Source organism: Microchirus variegatus (genome assembly GCF_963457635.1).
Source record: "Microchirus variegatus genome assembly, chromosome: 12".
Lineage (NCBI taxonomy): Eukaryota > Metazoa > Chordata > Actinopteri > Pleuronectiformes > Soleidae > Microchirus > Microchirus variegatus.
In genome coordinates this window covers 18,555,540-18,573,652 of record NC_139813.1, presented here as the reverse complement: position 1 = coordinate 18,573,652, position 18,113 = coordinate 18,555,540, and the positions used below count along the sequence as shown (strand labels likewise).

At 41.3% G+C, this 18,113-nt stretch overlaps 1 protein-coding gene across 1 annotated transcript in view; it reads left to right on the top strand.

The window, feature by feature from the left end:
• Positions 1–212: 212 nt before the first annotated feature.
• The window catches only part of utrn (utrophin), a gene marked incomplete at both ends in the record, with an annotated part of 145,607 nt that continues 127,706 nt past the window's right edge, over positions 213–18,113 (top strand). The window contains 8 exons of the mRNA XM_083898443.1: positions 213–294; positions 10,900–10,961; positions 11,529–11,621; positions 12,316–12,393; positions 14,489–14,581; positions 14,838–15,010; positions 16,095–16,210; positions 16,803–16,972. Coding sequence (XP_083754569.1) covers positions 213–294; positions 10,900–10,961; positions 11,529–11,621; positions 12,316–12,393; positions 14,489–14,581; positions 14,838–15,010; positions 16,095–16,210; positions 16,803–16,972 — 867 coding nt within the window. The remainder of the gene's footprint in view (positions 295–10,899; positions 10,962–11,528; positions 11,622–12,315; positions 12,394–14,488; positions 14,582–14,837; positions 15,011–16,094; positions 16,211–16,802; positions 16,973–18,113) is intronic.

Sequence of the window (18,113 nt, the reverse complement as noted above, 5' to 3'; positions counted from 1 at the left end):
ACTCACTTTCCTCGCCGTCCTGTTGAGTGTGTATGTGATGTCACGTCAGACGAGCCGACCCAGCGCCCCCAAATAAACCTACTCACACCTCTTCTTCCTCTTCCTCTTTCTCTCTCTCTCACACAAACACCTTGTCTTCCTGTTCCGGATTTGTTCTTCTTCTTCTTCTTCAGCTCCCTCTGTTTTGTTTAGTTTAAACCTTTCTGTCCGTCATGAGTGTCAGTAAGTGGACGTCATGGAGAAAGCGTGACTTTTTCAGAAGGAAAAGGAAGCGTGAAAATAGTGCTGGTTTAGGTAAGTGAATGAGCACATCGTTCCTTAAAACTAGGCTGTTTATTAATTCACCGCACATTCTGCATCCTTATGTTTTATTGGTGTGTGTGTGTGTGTTTGTTAGACTACAATTCTTGGATGTTTGTGTGGCTGCTCTTCCCTGTATCTGTAATTATCTGTACTAAAAATGTGGTTTGCATCATTTGCTGCATCCATTTAAAAACATGTGGCATTTTGAAAAGATGCCCTCATGCTGTTGCTGTTTTTGTTCTTTTTTGGTATCTAAGGAGCTTTCATTTTTATGATTATTATTTTTTTTTACTGTTCATAGGGTTCATTGTGCAGCTATTCTTCTGAGAAAAAAGACCTGATGGTCATTTAGTCTGATCAAGAGGGGGCCAGTCAAGTCGAGTGAAAAAAAAAGTAGTTTCAGTATCACGGTGGGCCGTCTTGATATCACAGTTATGTCATTCATGATGCTCTTTCACAGTATTTCAAAGTAAGAGTCTTTGTTTTGATATGAAACTATATTTCACAATAAAAAAGTTTTTTTTTTTGGGAGAAAAATTACATAAAATATAATGTAATAAATTTGACGAATTTAACCTTATGTATCGTAATAACTCCATAACACGTGCATGGTGGACCACATGAAATTGGTTTGGGGGGGGGGGGTGGGGCACATGTTTGAGACCTCTGGCCACTGATGAGGTTGGTGTTTATGCCAGAAAAAGGTCCTTAAGAGGAAATAAATACCAGTATATACACTCTTAGAAATAAGGGTTCCAAAAGGGTCCTTCTACAAGGGCTGAGGCTCTACCTGGAACCATTTGCTTCTGAAAGACCCTTTTCCCGAAGAAAGGGTTTTTTTAGGGTTCTTTTTTAGAGTAAAAACCATTGTGATCCAGAGATTTAAAACCCTTTATTCAGGAAAGGGGTGGTGGAACCCTCCAAAATGGTTCCAGGTGGATCCTTTATAAAAAGGTTCTACCTGGATCCAAAAAGGGTTCTCCAATGAGGACAAGCCGAAGAACTTTATATGGTTCTACTTCTACTTAGCACTTTTATTTTCCGCCGTGTGTTGTGTCTGTTCGTGCACAGATCTCGGGCCTGATTCGCTTCTCTTTGTCTCATCGTGTGTTCCGGCGGTGGCGTTCCGTCCTGTTGCATGCAGCGATGGTGCCGAACAGTGTTTATCTGTGTTCATCCCCCTATCTGTCAAAGTGTGGTGATTCCCCCCCCCCAGTCACACACACACATTGGCTTGCCCTGTCCTGTTGTGTTCTGCCCCCATTCTGGTTCCCTGGCTCTCTCTCTCTCTCTCTCTCTCTCTCTCTGTCTCTCTTGCATTCTTCTGTTCTGCACTGGTCAAGGAATGAGGAGGCAGAGGAAAGAGAGAGACAGTGAATGTCAGCTTCACTTCTGAGCTGCTGAAACTTCTGGACTATTTTTTTTTTCTTTCTGTCCGTCTTTTGCTGCTCATTTGGCTGCGGGTGAAGTTGGTGGAGGCTGTGAAAGATGGCCGAGTATGTGCTCCAACTCAGAGGTAGGACACTTTGACAGGTGTGTGACACAGGTCGGTGGCAGCTGGGATTAACGGCAGCCGATAGTTGTTTAGGTGCAGTTGACTCACACCGCAAACACATTTGACAAGTGCTGTGTGTTGTTGTGGTTCTTCTGCAGTTCTGTGCATTGAGTTATGAAAGTATTGCAGTATTATTTGCTCAGGTGGAAGCCAAATTATGTGTTATTTGGGATATACACCAAAGTTTAGATATATACTCGGACTTTCATCAGCATTAAATCTGGTGATTTGTTGTCATGGAGCTTGTTTTGAAATTTGACCATGTCTAAAACTACAGAGAACAATACTAGAACTAGTTACCCATTTTTAATTTTGGCTGAATTCTATTCAAATGATTTGTCTGCAGGGCTCCAACTTACGACTATTTTCATAATCGATCAATCTGTCCATTGTTTTTCTTGATTATTTGAGCAATTGTTTGGTCCATAAAATGTCAGAAAGTGTTGAAAAAGTGGTTTTCAAATGTGACAATTAGGATTTTCTCTAATTACTCAGTTCAATCAACCATTTCTTTGTTATATGGAGCAAAAAGAAACCAGAAATATTCACATTTAAGAAGCAGAACAATCAGAAAACTTCTTTAAATGCTTCAAAATAGTTGACGATTAGTTTAGTAATCGATTAATTAACAGTTTTTGAATGTAATCTCTCCAGAGGTTCACACGGTTCACTCGTCATGCGTGTTCCGTCATGCCAACTCATCAGTCTGTCCTCATGTCAAAAACATAAACACTTGTGAAAGACCAAACAGTGGTTTGATTGAACAGTCGGATGATAATAAAGCCAGTCACATTGCTTCCCCTCCTAAAATGTCCTTTAACAAGCTGCAGCAATGATTTACAGCCTGCTTGTTGTGCATCAGATTTGCTGAATCATGCTTATTTCCCCCTGATTTCACCAGTGCAGGCACCTACTGTACGTACAGTACACCACAAAGGTGTTTTTTTTTAATTGCTAAGTGAGGGGATATAGGTTAATCTCCTCTGAATGCCAGGCATGTTTTTTCCCCTCGCAAATTCCCAGATCTTGGCGATGGAAGAGCGTCAACAAAACAAGGCTGCGCTGCCGGTTGTGGGACAAGCTTAGACAAGTGACCAGTGAAGGGAGGAGGGAGGAATGTGTGGGAAATGATAAGAATTCTGAGCATTCCTCTCAACCTGCAGCATCAAAACAATGGCACACATCTGCCAATAAAGTGTGAAAAGGATCGAGTTGGATGCGCCAGGAGAAGGAGAAAGTTAAAACCGTGTGATTGTAGTCGGCCTGTGTGTCTGTGTGGTGCTGTGCTGAACGACTGGACGGCCAACAGCTGAGCCTCCTTTCAGAAGGTTTTGATTTATGTGAGCAGCCTCTTCTTGATGTTTTTTCAATTGCTGAGCCAAGAGCTCACTTATAAAGTGTTAGAAAAAAACATGTTTGTATGTGACCTTGGCAGCATTCTGTCAATCAAAGTTCCAGTTTTCCTCAGCTGGGACTGTGTTTTTGTCATGTTAAAGCTCCGTTGCGTAACTTGTGGTGACGATTGCTGTTGATGATGTCATTATTCTGCCTCTGTTTGTTCTTTGTAGACTATGAAACTTTTTTGAGCTCCGTCAAGCAAAACTATCCCGACTTAGGGAGCATTTGTATGTATACAACGGCAGCATGGGGGCTAGCGGGGCACGAAGCGTTTATCCCGTCAAACTACTGAACAACAAAAGCTTTTTTTCCAGAAGTTGAACTTACTTGTGAAACTTATTGCGGGCACATATTTGTGCTTTCAGACGCATTTCAACCTGTTTGCAGTCGTCTTTGCTTTACTAGCACGGTGTTGCTGTTGCCTCCACCGAACACAGAGGCTTTAAGCAGCATTGTGTGAACTCATTTGACAGTGGTCATTTGACACTAGGGTTTTAAGTGTGTGATCATGCAGTGTCCTTGAAATCCTTGAAAGTTTGTCAATTAAAAAAAAAAAAAAGTCAAGGTCCTTGAAAGTTTTGGAAAATCGCCCTAAATAGACATGGGTCATTGAAAGTGCTTGCATTTTGTGCAAGAAAGAAGTTAAGGTTGATATTTAGGTAAACACCTCCCTTGTTTGTTACGACGCCACCTACTGCTTCATGCTCTGCATTGCTTGATGTACGTAGACTAGGCCTACACAGAACAAACGTTGAGTCAAAAGTGAGATTCCATGCAGAACAATGAGCGAGTAAGGTTATGCAAGAGAGAGAAATTTACATGTTGCCTGGGAAATGCAAATTCCAAGATCATTGTCTCACCACAGAAAATTACAAAGACTGCTTTGCCCAAGATCCAAGGACAAACACTTGTCCAGATGCAGAGCGTGTGCTGCAAATCAATAAAAGTGGACGCCGTGGGCAAAAAGCGGCTCTTAAAAGTTTGCCCTCCCATCTGAAGCTGTGTAAACACATTTGGCGCTAAACTTTGAGGGAATCTGCCCTTGAATACTCTTTGAATTTGATGTCGACCAAGTTGTGGGAACCCCTGGTGGTAACACACACGTTTTAAAGCTTTAAAGGAACACTGGTTCTTAGGTAAAAGATTATAGGTTAAAGGTAATTGCTGCCTACTTGGAAATCTATCCATTTTGTCTGAGCGTCCATGTTTACTACGTGATGCTGCCGTGGAAACCCCGACAGTTTGTTTGATTTTCACCTCGGTGCCTCCCACCGTCTCCATCTCCCCTTCCCCTTCCCTGCTGTGTGGTCACAGTCTCTCTCCACCTGTGAGAGTGTGTTTTATGTGTCTGCTCTGTGTGTTCACAGCTGGCTGCTCTGAGGAACATTTGTGTTTTCTGCAGTTTCGTTTCCTTTGCCCACTTATGTCATGTCTTGAGGTTTCAGCGTGTGGTTAATTTTCCTCAGTTTCCGCGACGCTGTTAACTCTCGGTTATGTAATGTTGGTCAACACTGGGTCAAGGAATTCGGAGCAGTTGTGATGGATCACGGTCACATTCGAGAAAAGTGGACACGTTTGTCCTGGGATGTTTACAAAGAGGCTGTGAACACAAAATGGTTGTCCTTTTACGGAAAATCAGATGTGTCTTTTGTTATGAAGGGAATCCTGCATTCAATTTGAAGCATAAACGCTGTGGTCTTTGTGCTGTGGTGCGAGATGCTGTATATTGAGAGCATGTGTGGGCTCACTGAGTTTGTGAGAAGACGGCAAGTGGGATAATGCTTCCTGATGTAATCACTACTTTATTCCCCGGCACATTTACTTTACACAAACTCTTGTGCCTTTGTATGTGTGTTACGTGGAATACGATGACTGATTATTTGACAGGGGCTGAGTATTTGTACTGCAAACAAATGTGTTGGCGACTCTTGCCTCACTATGTGCTGCTGCAGTTTGTTTAATTCACCGTGCTCTTCATTTTACGACCCACAGAGAGTTCTTTTTAATAAAAGCTTCACGGTTTTTATGTGGCTTTCAATAAAGAAAGGACAGAAATGTTACCTCTGTGTATACCTGGCCCAAAACATTTGGAATTCAAGCCCCTGTTTTTATGTTATTCATGCTTTTATATCCACACGTCTGGACTATTGTAATCGTCTTTTTACCTGTTTTAAACTATCAGTATTTGATGTATTTTGCTTGTATAGCCCTGTGAAGGTTTTTTATTTTTTTACAAAATAATAATTTTGCCCTTTTGTCAAAGAACCAGCCAACATCATTGCACAAGGGTTTTCAAGGGTTTTTCTAATCATCCAATAGCCTTCTAACGCATTAGAACACTGGAAAGTGGCTTCTATACACCTATGTACATATTCCGTTAAAAACCACACGTATGCAGCTAGAATAGTCGTTTACCACATTAACAATGTATAGAGTGTGTTTCTGATTCATTTAATGTTATATTCATTGAAAAAAAGTGCTTTTCCTTCAAAAATAAGGACATTTCTAAATGACTCCAAACTTTTGACCGGTAGTGTAACAGCTGTCAAAATTCAAAAGGCTTATCCTTAATATTCTTATTTAACAGAACGTTTCACAAATCTGAGGTAAAACTTAAAAAACGACGACGTGCTTTACCTCACAGAGTAGACACACACATGACCACAGCTGATCTGACAGTCTGTTTACAGTTTAGGCGTGTCTGTATTTGTTTCCTTCAGTCGTGTAAATGCTGGAATAAGAGGGCACTTACTGTATGACATGCTGGTACATCCACGGGGGCCCCACAGCTACCTCTGCGGCACAATGCAGTAAATAGAATATCATCATTTCACACACAAGCGTGTGCACGTGCATGCACGCACAGCCCTGTTGCTCCTTTGATCCGTGCAGCACTAAGACATTCCTGTGCTGCGGTGAGTAGGAGCAGCAGACAGATTGGAGGGAGGGGGGGGGGGCAACATGTATGAATCAGGTGTATTGTGGTGTTAAGGTAGTGTGATGCAGAGCCCACAGGGACCGTCTTCTCAGCCTTGGACCTTGGAGGCCCCTCCGCAGGACGCTGATAAAACTGTAAAGACAGGAGGCCTCTGCACGGCTCTTTTTATGAAATTGATATTGCGTTGAAAGCATACCTGTATTGTACCTGCTCCTAATCCTCGCTGTGATCTGAGAGCTGCAACCAAAGATTATTTTCATCATCGATTAATCTGTCGATTATTTTCACGATTAATTGATTAATCGCTTGGTCCATAAAATGTCAGAAATTGCAAAAAAAAAAAGAACATTGATCGGTGTTTGTCAAACCTGAAAAATGACGATGCTCTCAAACGTCTTGTTTTGTCCACAAACCAAAATGATTTTTAAGAAGCTAAAACATTCAGAAATCTTGTTTTTCTTCTCCATTTTTGTTGTTGTTGTTGTTTTGTCTTGCGGTTTGCTCGCCTGCCTTTCCTCCTCGCGCGCCGTCTGTTTCGACACGCTTAACCACCCCACCTGTAATTTACACACACACTCAGGGATTGATTGCCGTCAGTCAACGGGTCCCCTGCCATGGCACTGCCAACCTACTACTACTACCGTTGTCAATCACGTCGTCGTTTTATTTTCCAACTCCTCCTTTTGTCTCCTGCGCCCCGTCTTTACACCGCCGCCTTCTTTCATCACAACCTTCCGCTGTCAAACCTCTTTGTCCTCTTCTCCCTTTGAGAAAGAATCCTTGACGTATTACCGTTTGCTGCTGGAGGTGTTTGGTGGAAAAATGGGTCAACATGCTCAGAGGGGGGGCATTTTACAGTGTTATGGTTCAAAGCACTTGATAGACGACGGCGCAGGGAAGAGGGGGTAGAATAGTTTAGGCAACTTAAGTCTCTCCTGTCCTAGTTTTCCACCGCAAAGTCCAGTTTCATAGTTGTTGCTTCTGTCCGACTCATCCTAACGTATGCATCCCCGGATAATTCTGGAAAATTCATAAAATGGAGACATTATTCACAATTAGCTAGGTGATTACTAACTAATGCATATAAGTAAACTTATACTTGCTTTCATGCATTCACTAGCGTAAATTAGCATACTAGCCCTTTATTAGTAGATATTGAGCACGTATTAACACCATTAAAAAAATCTTAATTCATGTCGTAATAAATCATTTAACATGTATTATTTTCAAGCACCTGAGTAGCAGCGGCCGGTAGCACATCACAGTTAGCTCACCGTACCAACTCACAGTAAACTAGCATACTAGCCCTTCATTAGTAAATATTAAGCGTGTATTAACACCATATGTATTAGCGTGTATTAACACCATATGTATTAACATGTATTATTTTTAAGCAGCTGAGTAGCATCAGCCGGTAGCACATCACAGTTGCCATACCAACTTGACTGTGTTCACAGTAAACTAGCATACTATCCCTTTATATAAGTAAACTTATACTTGTTTTCATGCATTCACTAGCGTAAACTAGCATACTAGCCCTTTATTAGTAAATATTAAGCTTGTATTAACACCTTATGTCGGAAAAATCTTAATTCATGTCAAAATAGAGGTTAATACATGCTTAATGATTACTAATAAAGGGCTAGCATGCTACTTAAATAGGCTAGTAAGAGCCTAGTTACTGGTGAATATGTGTTCCCTAATCTATAGTGCTACCAGAAATGTTTAATCTTCTTTGTATCTTTTAGTAAATATTAAGCATATATTAACACCATATGTAGGCAAAAATCTTAATTCATGTCATAATAGAGGTTAATACGTGCTTAATGATTACTAATAAAGGGCTAGCATGCTACTTATATATGCTAGTAAGCACCTAGTTACTGGTGAATATGTGTTCCCTAATCCCTAAGTGTTACCAGAAATGTTTTATCTTCTTTCAGCTGAAGTCTGAGTTATTTGTACAGCCCAAAGTCACAAATATCTACGATCTATATGATAATATCTATAGCATACACTGTCCATGCGTAGAGCCTTGATTTGACTCCACTATCATTTAGCTCATCAGCTCACCTCTTCACCTTTTCATCCCCCCACCTCAGGCCCCCTCTTTGCGGTACATTCTTCTTTTCATGCTTCTTCTCACCCGGCCTGTGGCTATGCTAACATACACACACACACACATGCACAAAATACACTCTGCTCACCCCCAAACAAAGAGGCCTACGGCTGCTGGGGTTTGGTGATCTTAACCTCTGACCTTTTGCTCACGTCAGCGGCGCTTTTACACAGTAGGTAACGTTTTTTTTGAAGTGAAGCTGCTGCGGTTGTAGCCGTTTAATTGGACTATAGCGCTAGTGTGGAATTCATTGATTGAAGGAAGTACGTCCACCTCCACTCCACTGGGGACGGAACGCCCTGTTTCAGCTTGTAATTTTAAGGTGGTTTCTGGTTCATCCATCCATGAACTTAAACATGAACACATTCTTTAAGCCAATAGAACATAAATCAGTAAATCATTAGTACAAAAATGTACCAGCGTAAATTTCACCATGTTTTGGTTGCAGTCAGATGTACCTGTTTACATGTTTTATTACGTTTTAGTCGGACTTGCGCAATAACTAGGTCAATTTCCTATGGCTAATTTTAGTCCAGTTTAGCACTCATACACTCACACACCCTGTACATCTGTAACCTTTCTCCACCCCTACATTAGTCCTCGTCGGTTGTGGTTTTTTAGAAGAAGATGCAAATGCTTTTTCCTTTCTTGACTTTGTTCCCTTGGGTGTACTCATCAGAACCAGACTGACAACTTAATGAACTGGTTATTTAGGAAGCTGCAGGAAGGACGTGAGACGGCAAAACAAAACTTTGAAGCATAGAGAACTTGGCTTTACACATCTCCATTATTTTAGCCACATGTGTTGTTAATGCAGTCCTAATTCCTCGGTTTGCTCCGACACATTTTATTTATGTTAATATTAAGACACCCAACTTGTTATCAAGGCCAATAAAATAATGATGATACAATCTCATGTAGTTATTTAGAACACCGATGGCAGTGAGGATAAAAGGCATCTTGAAACTGTTTGTCTGCTTTTGGTAGACTAAATGGTATGGCACAATCGTGTGCTATTATTGAACCTTAATAGTTGTTACTGTGTGCAAAACCTTGTTCAACAATGTTGTTTTTTGCAGATGTGCTTTATAAATAAATTGGGATGGATTGGATTGGAACTGGATTTCAATCTAATTTAAAACATTTCAAAAAGAGACCCAGGCCAACAGATAACAGATGAAATTGGTATCATTTTGAAACTGTGACAAATTCACATCCCAGGTAGCTCACCGTACCAACTTGATTGTGTTCAAAAAAGGTAGTTAATGTTTATCGCTGGTGTCCGATGAGCTGTAACCATGTTACTCTTAACCCTTTGAATCATTACTTATCAGTATCAATCATTGCTTAAGGGGCTGCCGTTCCTTCACTGATTGATCACGTGATTGTTAATCCCTGAGGGTTTCTACTCACACTCTTTGTTGTCACTTTCACTGCACGATATTGGACTTTATCGACGCCTGTATCCAATATGCCGATATCGGGAGTGCTTGAGCCGATTACAGATGCCGATAAATATACGTTTTTTTCAGAGACGGTAGAATTAACACAATTTTGTCGCACCAGATGTAGGTATATACAGTTTCTTAATTACATTAATATACATTTTAAAGCCAATATAGGCTGATACTGATATTGTGCTGATTATATTGTGCATCCCGAGTTAATATTTCAAAGTTACGCACTACAGCTTTAAATTTGGTCTCTCAGAGTTGTCTGTTACATATGAGTCAAATGAGTTCACACAATGCTGATTAAGCTCTCCCCGTATGTCTCTGTATAGAGGAAGTGATCAGTTTTATGTGGAGAATTAAGCTGCAGACAGGATGGAGTATATAACAAAGAAAGTTTCAGAAGTTTGAGCAGCAGAAACGCACTTCGTCAGGTTTGATCATTTCGCTTGACGGAGCCAACTCTGTTCACAAAGACGACAACAACAAAAACCTTATACACACTGCAGCTTAAATCTTCTTTTATGATTTTGGAAAACATTCATCACGAAAGTATAAATCTCGACTCAATATCGTCTGAAACTTGGGACCGAGTTAAAAGTAATCTTCCGAGTCTGCAGTCCAAGGCTTTTGTGTGAGCTACCCCTGATCCATTACAGGAGCCAGCCATCGCCCAGGCACATCAAAGCAGCTGACCCTCTGCCTGACACAAATGAGGCCTTATTATAGAACTATGCTGGAGAAAGTGAAGGAGGAGCAGGGAGGGAAGGAGTTGGAAGTGGAAGAGAATGTGAAATATTTGTACTGTTGGGTTCAGAGACTAAGGGGAAAATTATAAACGGGCAAAGATGTGCCCACATGCACAGCAACTTTCACCTTTCACATCTAACACCAAGCAGCTGTTGATATCTTGTCCTCGTCTAACCTACAGTTTGTCTGCTGTCATTTTCTAACATTCCAGACGGTTTAATCATGGATGCTTTTAACGGCGACCGTACAATTTCCACTTGTGTGGAGAGAGTTTGTTACGAGCACAAATGAGCACAAGTGATCTTCACTGACCTTACGCCGACTGCAGATGTTTTCGATAACGCCTCTTTACCCACCTTACCCACCTTTTGTCTTTGTTCCGCAGATGAGCACGATGCAGTCCAGAAGAAAACCTTTACCAAATGGATAAATGCACAGTTCTCCAAGGTAACAAAATCAGCACATGTTTTCTGTATTCTAAAAAAAAAACCCTAACAAAAACAAGTTCATGCAAAACATACTGCTTTTTGGAGCAGGACTTAATTTTACTGAGTTCATTTTATTGTCCTCAGACCTGTAGCTGATGAATAAACTGTCCTTGGAGACATATTGCTATTATGGTTACTGTTGTGGTGCTGTTTTAAAATATGACATTACATAATCAGTCAAGCCCTTGGATTTAAATGTAAGTTTCCTTCCTTACTTTAGTGTCTGAGAACTTCTCTTTTTCCCTTTTCTATTTTTGACACCTTGTGATTCATGCCAAACACACCCTCTAGTGCAGTACATGTACTTCAGTTCCATCATGTTCTGTTTTGATATATCTGGTATATATATACATACATACTATATATCTTGTATTGTTAAATCCTTTTATTAAAACCTCTCAATAATACTCTAGGCTTATTTATTGATCACATGCTGCAGCTAAGATTTGTGGTGTTCATCTCTGTTGTTGACTCGAAAAAACAAACCACTTGTACCATTTTTGTTTGTTTGTTTGTGTGTTCTCAGACGGGGAAGACACCTATCAAAGACATGTTCTCTGACCTGAAAGACGGGAAGAAGCTGCTGGAACTGCTGGAGGGTCTCACTGGCACAGTCCTGGTGCGTTTAGTCACAGAACTGAAATGTTTTCAATGATTTCCTGATGTGTTACAGCTATACAGCAGCACCTCTATTGATTAATTTCAAGTTTAAAAGCTTTGGCTCTCTTTCTCTCTCTCTTGGGTATTTCTTTTTGTGGGTCTTACGTGGAGCCGTTTGTTTTGTGAGCACACGTTATTGAACACGTTACAGTTACAGCATTGTAGTGTTTTGTTAGACTGTTGCATTTAAATGAATACTTCGATTCCTGTTGTGTCCACTTAAGGGTTAGATCCTAAAAACACAATGAGAAAAAGAACTGATAATATGTTTATCTATCAGCAGAATGTATACTCTATCCTTAGAGTAGAGTTTAACAACAATATCTTCTTTCTAGCACCTGTAGTCGTATGAAGTGCCAAATGCCTGTATGCCATACATGCAGACACACACACTCTTTAATGTCAGAATGCTATTCCTATAATTGGGTGCTAATACGTGGTTGGGGGTGTGTGAAGAAAGGGATTTGCTCTTGGCAGCTTTTCATCCTGCCATTCTTTCCATAAGTTGGCTCATGGACACTGCTGATAGGATAATGGGTGTGCTGAGTGATGGAGAATCTTTGACTTTGTTCAGAAAACACAGTAAAAGCGTCCATTGCCACTGATCCACACGTCGGTGAGCTGATTTCTGCCGTTTCCTTTTTTTTCCTCAGACCAAAGAGCGAGGCTCGACCCGAGTGCATTCTCTCAACAACGTCAACAAAGTACTTCAAGTCCTGCATCAGAATAATGTGAGTGAACGCATTTTTTGTGCTAAACCACGAAGGTCAGGATGTCTTTTAACACAATGTGAGACATTATTACCAGGCATGTGTACATTTCTAACCAAGGAAAATGCCTTAAGCACTTCCTGTAAGCACATGCTGTTTATTTACAGGAAGTGTTACTGGTTACATACAGTCCACTCAGAAGAAGTACAGTACTGTTCAAAAGTTTGGGGTCACCTATACAATTTTTTGTGTTTTCCATTAAAACTCACACTTTTATTGATCAAAAGAGTTGCAAAATGATTAGAAAATATAGTCAAGACATTGACAAGATTTGAAATCATGATTTTTATTCAAAGTAATACTTTTGCCCTTTCGTCAAAGAACCAGCAAAACTGTTTTCAGCTGTGCTAACATTATTGCAAAGGGGTTTTCTAATCATCCAATAGCCGATTAGCAAACACAATGTACCATTAGAACACTGGAGAGATGGTTGCTGGAAATGGGTCTCTATACACCTATGTACATATTCCATTAACAACCAGACCAGTTTGCAGCTAGAATAGACATTTACCACATTAACAATGTATGGAGTGGATTTCTGATTCATTCAATGTTATATTTATTGGAAAAAAAGTGCTTTTCCTTCAAAAATAAGGTTGTTTCTAATTGACCCCAAACTTTTGAACGGTAATGTATGATCTCCTTTATGTGCACATGTCAGCTTGTCTGTATTACCTCCCTCCCTCCCTCCTCCTCTTCTTGAACAATGATTGGTCTTAATGCCTTGACCTTATCAGTGGGAGATAAGGGGCAGGGCACAATCACGGGAAGTTGCACAGGCTCAAGTTGCCGGTTTATCTCTGGCAAGAGCCAGAACTGTCAGCTGGCAACGAGGGCCTGAGTTCCCATGAGCCTCTTTGGTCTAAACAGTGGAGAAAATGACATACGGTCGCTAAGTATTTCCATGATATCTGTCTTCATTTCGATGTCGGGGGGAAATAAAAATCCTCCATTTCCTGTCGTCATTTAGAATCTAAAGTGGGATCTGAAGAGCAGCACTGCTGACCACAGCCTTGAAAAGATTTAGTACTCGACTGTGTTGAAATGCAAAATAGATGCAAAGCTTTTGGCTCCAGTTTTAGTGATTTAAAAAACAAAAAAACAAAACAGGTGGCACATACGAAATTGTATGAACCCTTTCCACTTCCACAGTCGTCGTTCTCTGCTGTCATTCCTACGCTGACCCCCTAGTTATCACATAATCATTTGTTCCTGCTGTGCTTTCTCATGACTTAGAGGTCAAATGTATTAAATACATTTAGCTTTAGGGCTTATTTATGGAGGACGTATGTTATTTTTAACGCTTCTATGGGAATACTCGGAGCTTTCAGCGACTTTCAAACAGATCCATTTGGTATTATGTTTTTCTCCAGCATGAGGATGGATGAGACAGAAATTATGCCATCACTGCCAGCTTGTTAAAGTGAGCGCGGTGCTTTGTCATGCACCTCTGTGTCCAAGGGAAAACTAGATGCCAAGTAGATGTGTTTATAAGCAACTTTTGGAGGAGGATTTTTTTTTAGACGTGTGCGACGCAGAGCTCTAGCACATGCACTTTTACCGCTTTTATGTAGCTTATTGTGTGAAAATGGAACTTACATGTGTAAATAAACAGGTGTTTGAAAAGAAAACTCTGTTTTAATATAAAGCATCGATTGACCATCTTTGTCCATTACCTTGTGCTTCAGAGCATATAAAAGCCTCTGTGGCTTCTCGTTGAGCTTCAGTGTGTGTGAGGGAGCGATAGTGTGTGGTGGGATGAAGCTGATTGGGAGGAAAGATAAGTCAGAGGTCAACCTCGTGGCAGCCAGAGAGGTCGCTTAATAGTTTGACGAGACACTTGACCTCATGTTCCACTCTATGCCTTGATCCTCTCTAAAATATTTATATGTAATCACACTTCCCTTGGCCTCCCCCCGTCTCCACATAATTGGTGTCTGACGAGCCTGCAGAAAATGCCTGATTCAGAAGTATTCAGCTATAACATAAGTCCGGGCCCCTCATTAAGAGTTGAAGCAATATCATTTGTGTGTCTCATCACGGCTTCCTCTTTCAGGTCGATCTGGTAAACATCGGAGGGACAGATATTGTGGATGGGAATCACAAGCTGACCTTGGGCCTCATTTGGAGTATTATCCTCCACTGGCAGGTGAGCGCGCACACACTTACACAAACACACACATGCACTGTTCCTTCTTTCCACCCACATACTGCATATAAGTACACACAAACGTACGCATTAATGTTGACTCAGTGAAGCCACCGATGTTCCACAGGGAGCAAAAGTGCAGAGGACGGAAAAAACAAAGTATTGTTGTGAACACAAGCGTGTGTGCGACTGTGCGTGTAAACAAACACTTATCGTCCTCTGCTTCGACTGCTTTCACTTGCTTGTGTTTGTGTAGGTAAAAGACATCATGAAGGACATCATGTCCAACCTGCAGCAGACCAACAGCGAGAAGATCTTGCTGAGTTGGGTCCGCCAGTGCACTCGCTCGTACCCCGAGGTCAACGTGTTGAACTTCACCACCAGCTGGGCCGACGGCCTGGCTCTCAACGGCATCCTTCACCACTTCAGGTGAGGAAGGGACGACAGATAGGGCGGGAGGTCGGGGTTGGTCTACTGGAGATATATGACGCAATGGCCTGGAGAGCATCTGCCTCCATTCATGTTTTCTTCATGTTCCATATTGTGTTATTACTGCTGATGGTTGAATCTTCTACCTATTTGACTAATGCCCTGTGACTCAGACCACACCGGAATCTTTCTGTGAGTGTGTGTGAGACTTGTGAAGATGCCCAGGCCGTGGAAGGGGTGAAAGGTCAGGTTGTCAGGTCACTGCCTGCTGGGTCTGTGGACACTGCTTGACGTGCTGTGTTTACAATCTACCATGTCGCTGTTTGCACACGCCTGGTGTGTGTGTGTGTGTGTGTGTGTGTGTGTGTGTGTGTGTGTGTGTGTGTGTGTGTGTGTCAAAAGACGGAGAGGCAGTGTTTGGGGGGTGTTTGTACCCTTTCTGTAACCCGCACTGCTCACACACACACACACTGACCCGTGGGCTGCCTGTGAGAAAGGCCAGTGTTAGTTTAGACTTGGGCCAGATTTTAGGTGGCTCAATGAACACTTGCATTCCACAGTCAACTGGCCTGGACACTAGTTTTCTATGCATAACACGCAGGACTTATGTCACATAAATGCATTTGTGTTTTTAAGTATGTACAAAATACAAATTTATTTACATCATATATGATGTTGTATGACTAGTGCAGTGCCCGTAGGAAGTATGTATTCCCATAGTGGGAGCTATAGGAAGATTTTCAGTTATGGTAATGCATGATAAGGAACATAAAGGCTAAAATAATACAAACACTGTGCAACCTCATTAATGTGCCTAATGGTTTTTTTGAAATATTTTCAACGGATCCTTGTTCAGGGCGATGCCGACTATTATGATGGTAAATTTCAAGTCATTCCGAGATACTTTTTGTTTTTGAGAAGAAAGTCAACTCACTGTCTAAGTGCATCAGGGCAAATGGATCATTTCCTGAATTTCAAAAATTCACACACACAGACATAAAGATGCAACTTGCTTTATAGATAGATATCTATGAAGGAAATCTTCAGTGTTACAGTTTGTGTTTAACAGACTTGTTGTTTTCAGGCCAAACGTGTTCAGCTGGGATGAGGTTGTCAGACTGAGCCCTGTGGAAAGACTGGACCATGCCTTCACTGTAGCCAAAGACCAGCTGGCCATCGAGAGGCTACTGGATCCTGAAGGTACAGAGTCAGTTTTGAACACATTCCCACGTCATGCACAAAGATATTTTATTTTTTGGAAAATGACAATTGCTTCCTTTTATAGAAGTCTAAAAAAAAAAAATACATTCTTAAATTAAATATGTCTTAAACTCCCACCTATTAAAAGTTAGCCTGTACTCTCAAAGCCTACCTTCAGCTCCTGCCAAGATTTGGATAAATTCACAGTGGAGTAAGTGGCTTGAGGTTGTTGTTGGCCGAGGATTAGTATTTGAATGTTTGTGTAGTTTATGTAGCACATGTAGTTTTTCATTATGTATGTACTTAAGCCGTCTAAAGTCGGGAGTTTTTCTTGTGTCATGACCGAGGGGCAGTCGCACCTGACCCATGTCAAAGCAGAACAACTTGCCTATTACGTTCCTCATATAATTCCCCCTCTTAACTGCTGTCTCTATCCGTCCTCCCCTGCTGCCTTTCTCCTCACCTCATCTCCCCTTGCCTCCCTCTCTCTCTCCTCGTCCTCTGCATCTCATGCTGAATTTAATTTGAAATCTCTGATCTTTTTTTCCCCCCACCTGCCTTGCATCCATCTCCCCACCATCAAATCTCTCAGACGTGGCGGTGCAGCTACCAGATAAGAAATCTATCATCATGTACGTGACGTCGCTGTTTGCGGTGCTGCCCAAAGATGTGAGCATGGAGGCTATCAGGGAGGTGGAGACCCTGCCACGCAAATTCAAAGCAGAGCCCGTGGGCTCAAGTCCAGGCCTCAGCTCAGCTCAGGTATAAAAAAAATACAGTTATTTCCATGTGTGATATGAAATGTGGTGATACAGTAAGGTTCAAGGTGTTCTTTCATGTGCAAATCAAATCCAGAAAGGTTATTACTGACTTAAATGATTTTACATTTAAAAACTTCATATTCAAAAATACATATGATTCTCTCAATTTACTCATATTCTATTAATTCAAATTTGGATATTTATGGTTAAGGTAACTTTATTAATCCCCTTCGGGACAAACTCTGTACATGTTATTTATTTTGCATCAGAAGTACCTTTATTGTGAAGTACATCTTCCATAACCAAAGAAAGACTTTTATTTTAAAATTTGTGATAGAATTCACAAGCTCTTATCTCCCACCCCTACATAAAAGTTGCTTTACGAGGAACCTTCCTAGAACTAGGAGCAGTGGGCAGCCACTGAGCAAAGTCCAGACTCAATATCAATCATAGACGACAAAACTCGAAAACTCGAAAAAAATTGTTGTATTCATAAGCAAGGAATCCTATAGGAAACAGTACTCAAACTTTGCGAGAATGATTTATATTCCGCGTGTCAATGTTATTATTGCTGGTTTTTGTGTTTTGCTGACTTGCCGAGGGAATGCAGATTAAAATTACACCTGGTACTGAGCATCAAATGGTAAGCAACTTGTGATTTAAGAACAATAATTTTGTTGCAAAATAATCCTGGTAAACACTGCGGCTCATTGAAAAGCTGACACTTGAAAAGCTGTCGTTGCAAAAGTTCAACCTTAAGCTGTTCCAGGCTGTGTTTCTGATAGCACTTGGTTTGGGGAAGGCAATAAATCGCTGTTATGTTACTGTACAAGCATGAGAAATATCGCACAGTGTCACACTGTGTGCGCGCGTTTGCCAGATAGAATGAATCACCCTCCCACCCCCCCCCCCCCCATTCTGAAAAAAGCCACCTCCTTCATGCTCTCCGGCACCGCTCATGAAAAACAGCAGGCGAACCGGGAACAGAGCCATGACTCACCACTCTGACATTAGAGTGAACAGAGTGAACTGGATGCTGCTGGAAACACTGAGCTGAAAAGAGATGGGAAGGAAATGTGTGGATGAATTGGTTGTGTGTGTGTGTGTGTGTCTGTGTGTGTGTGCAGTGCAAAAGGGTTTGA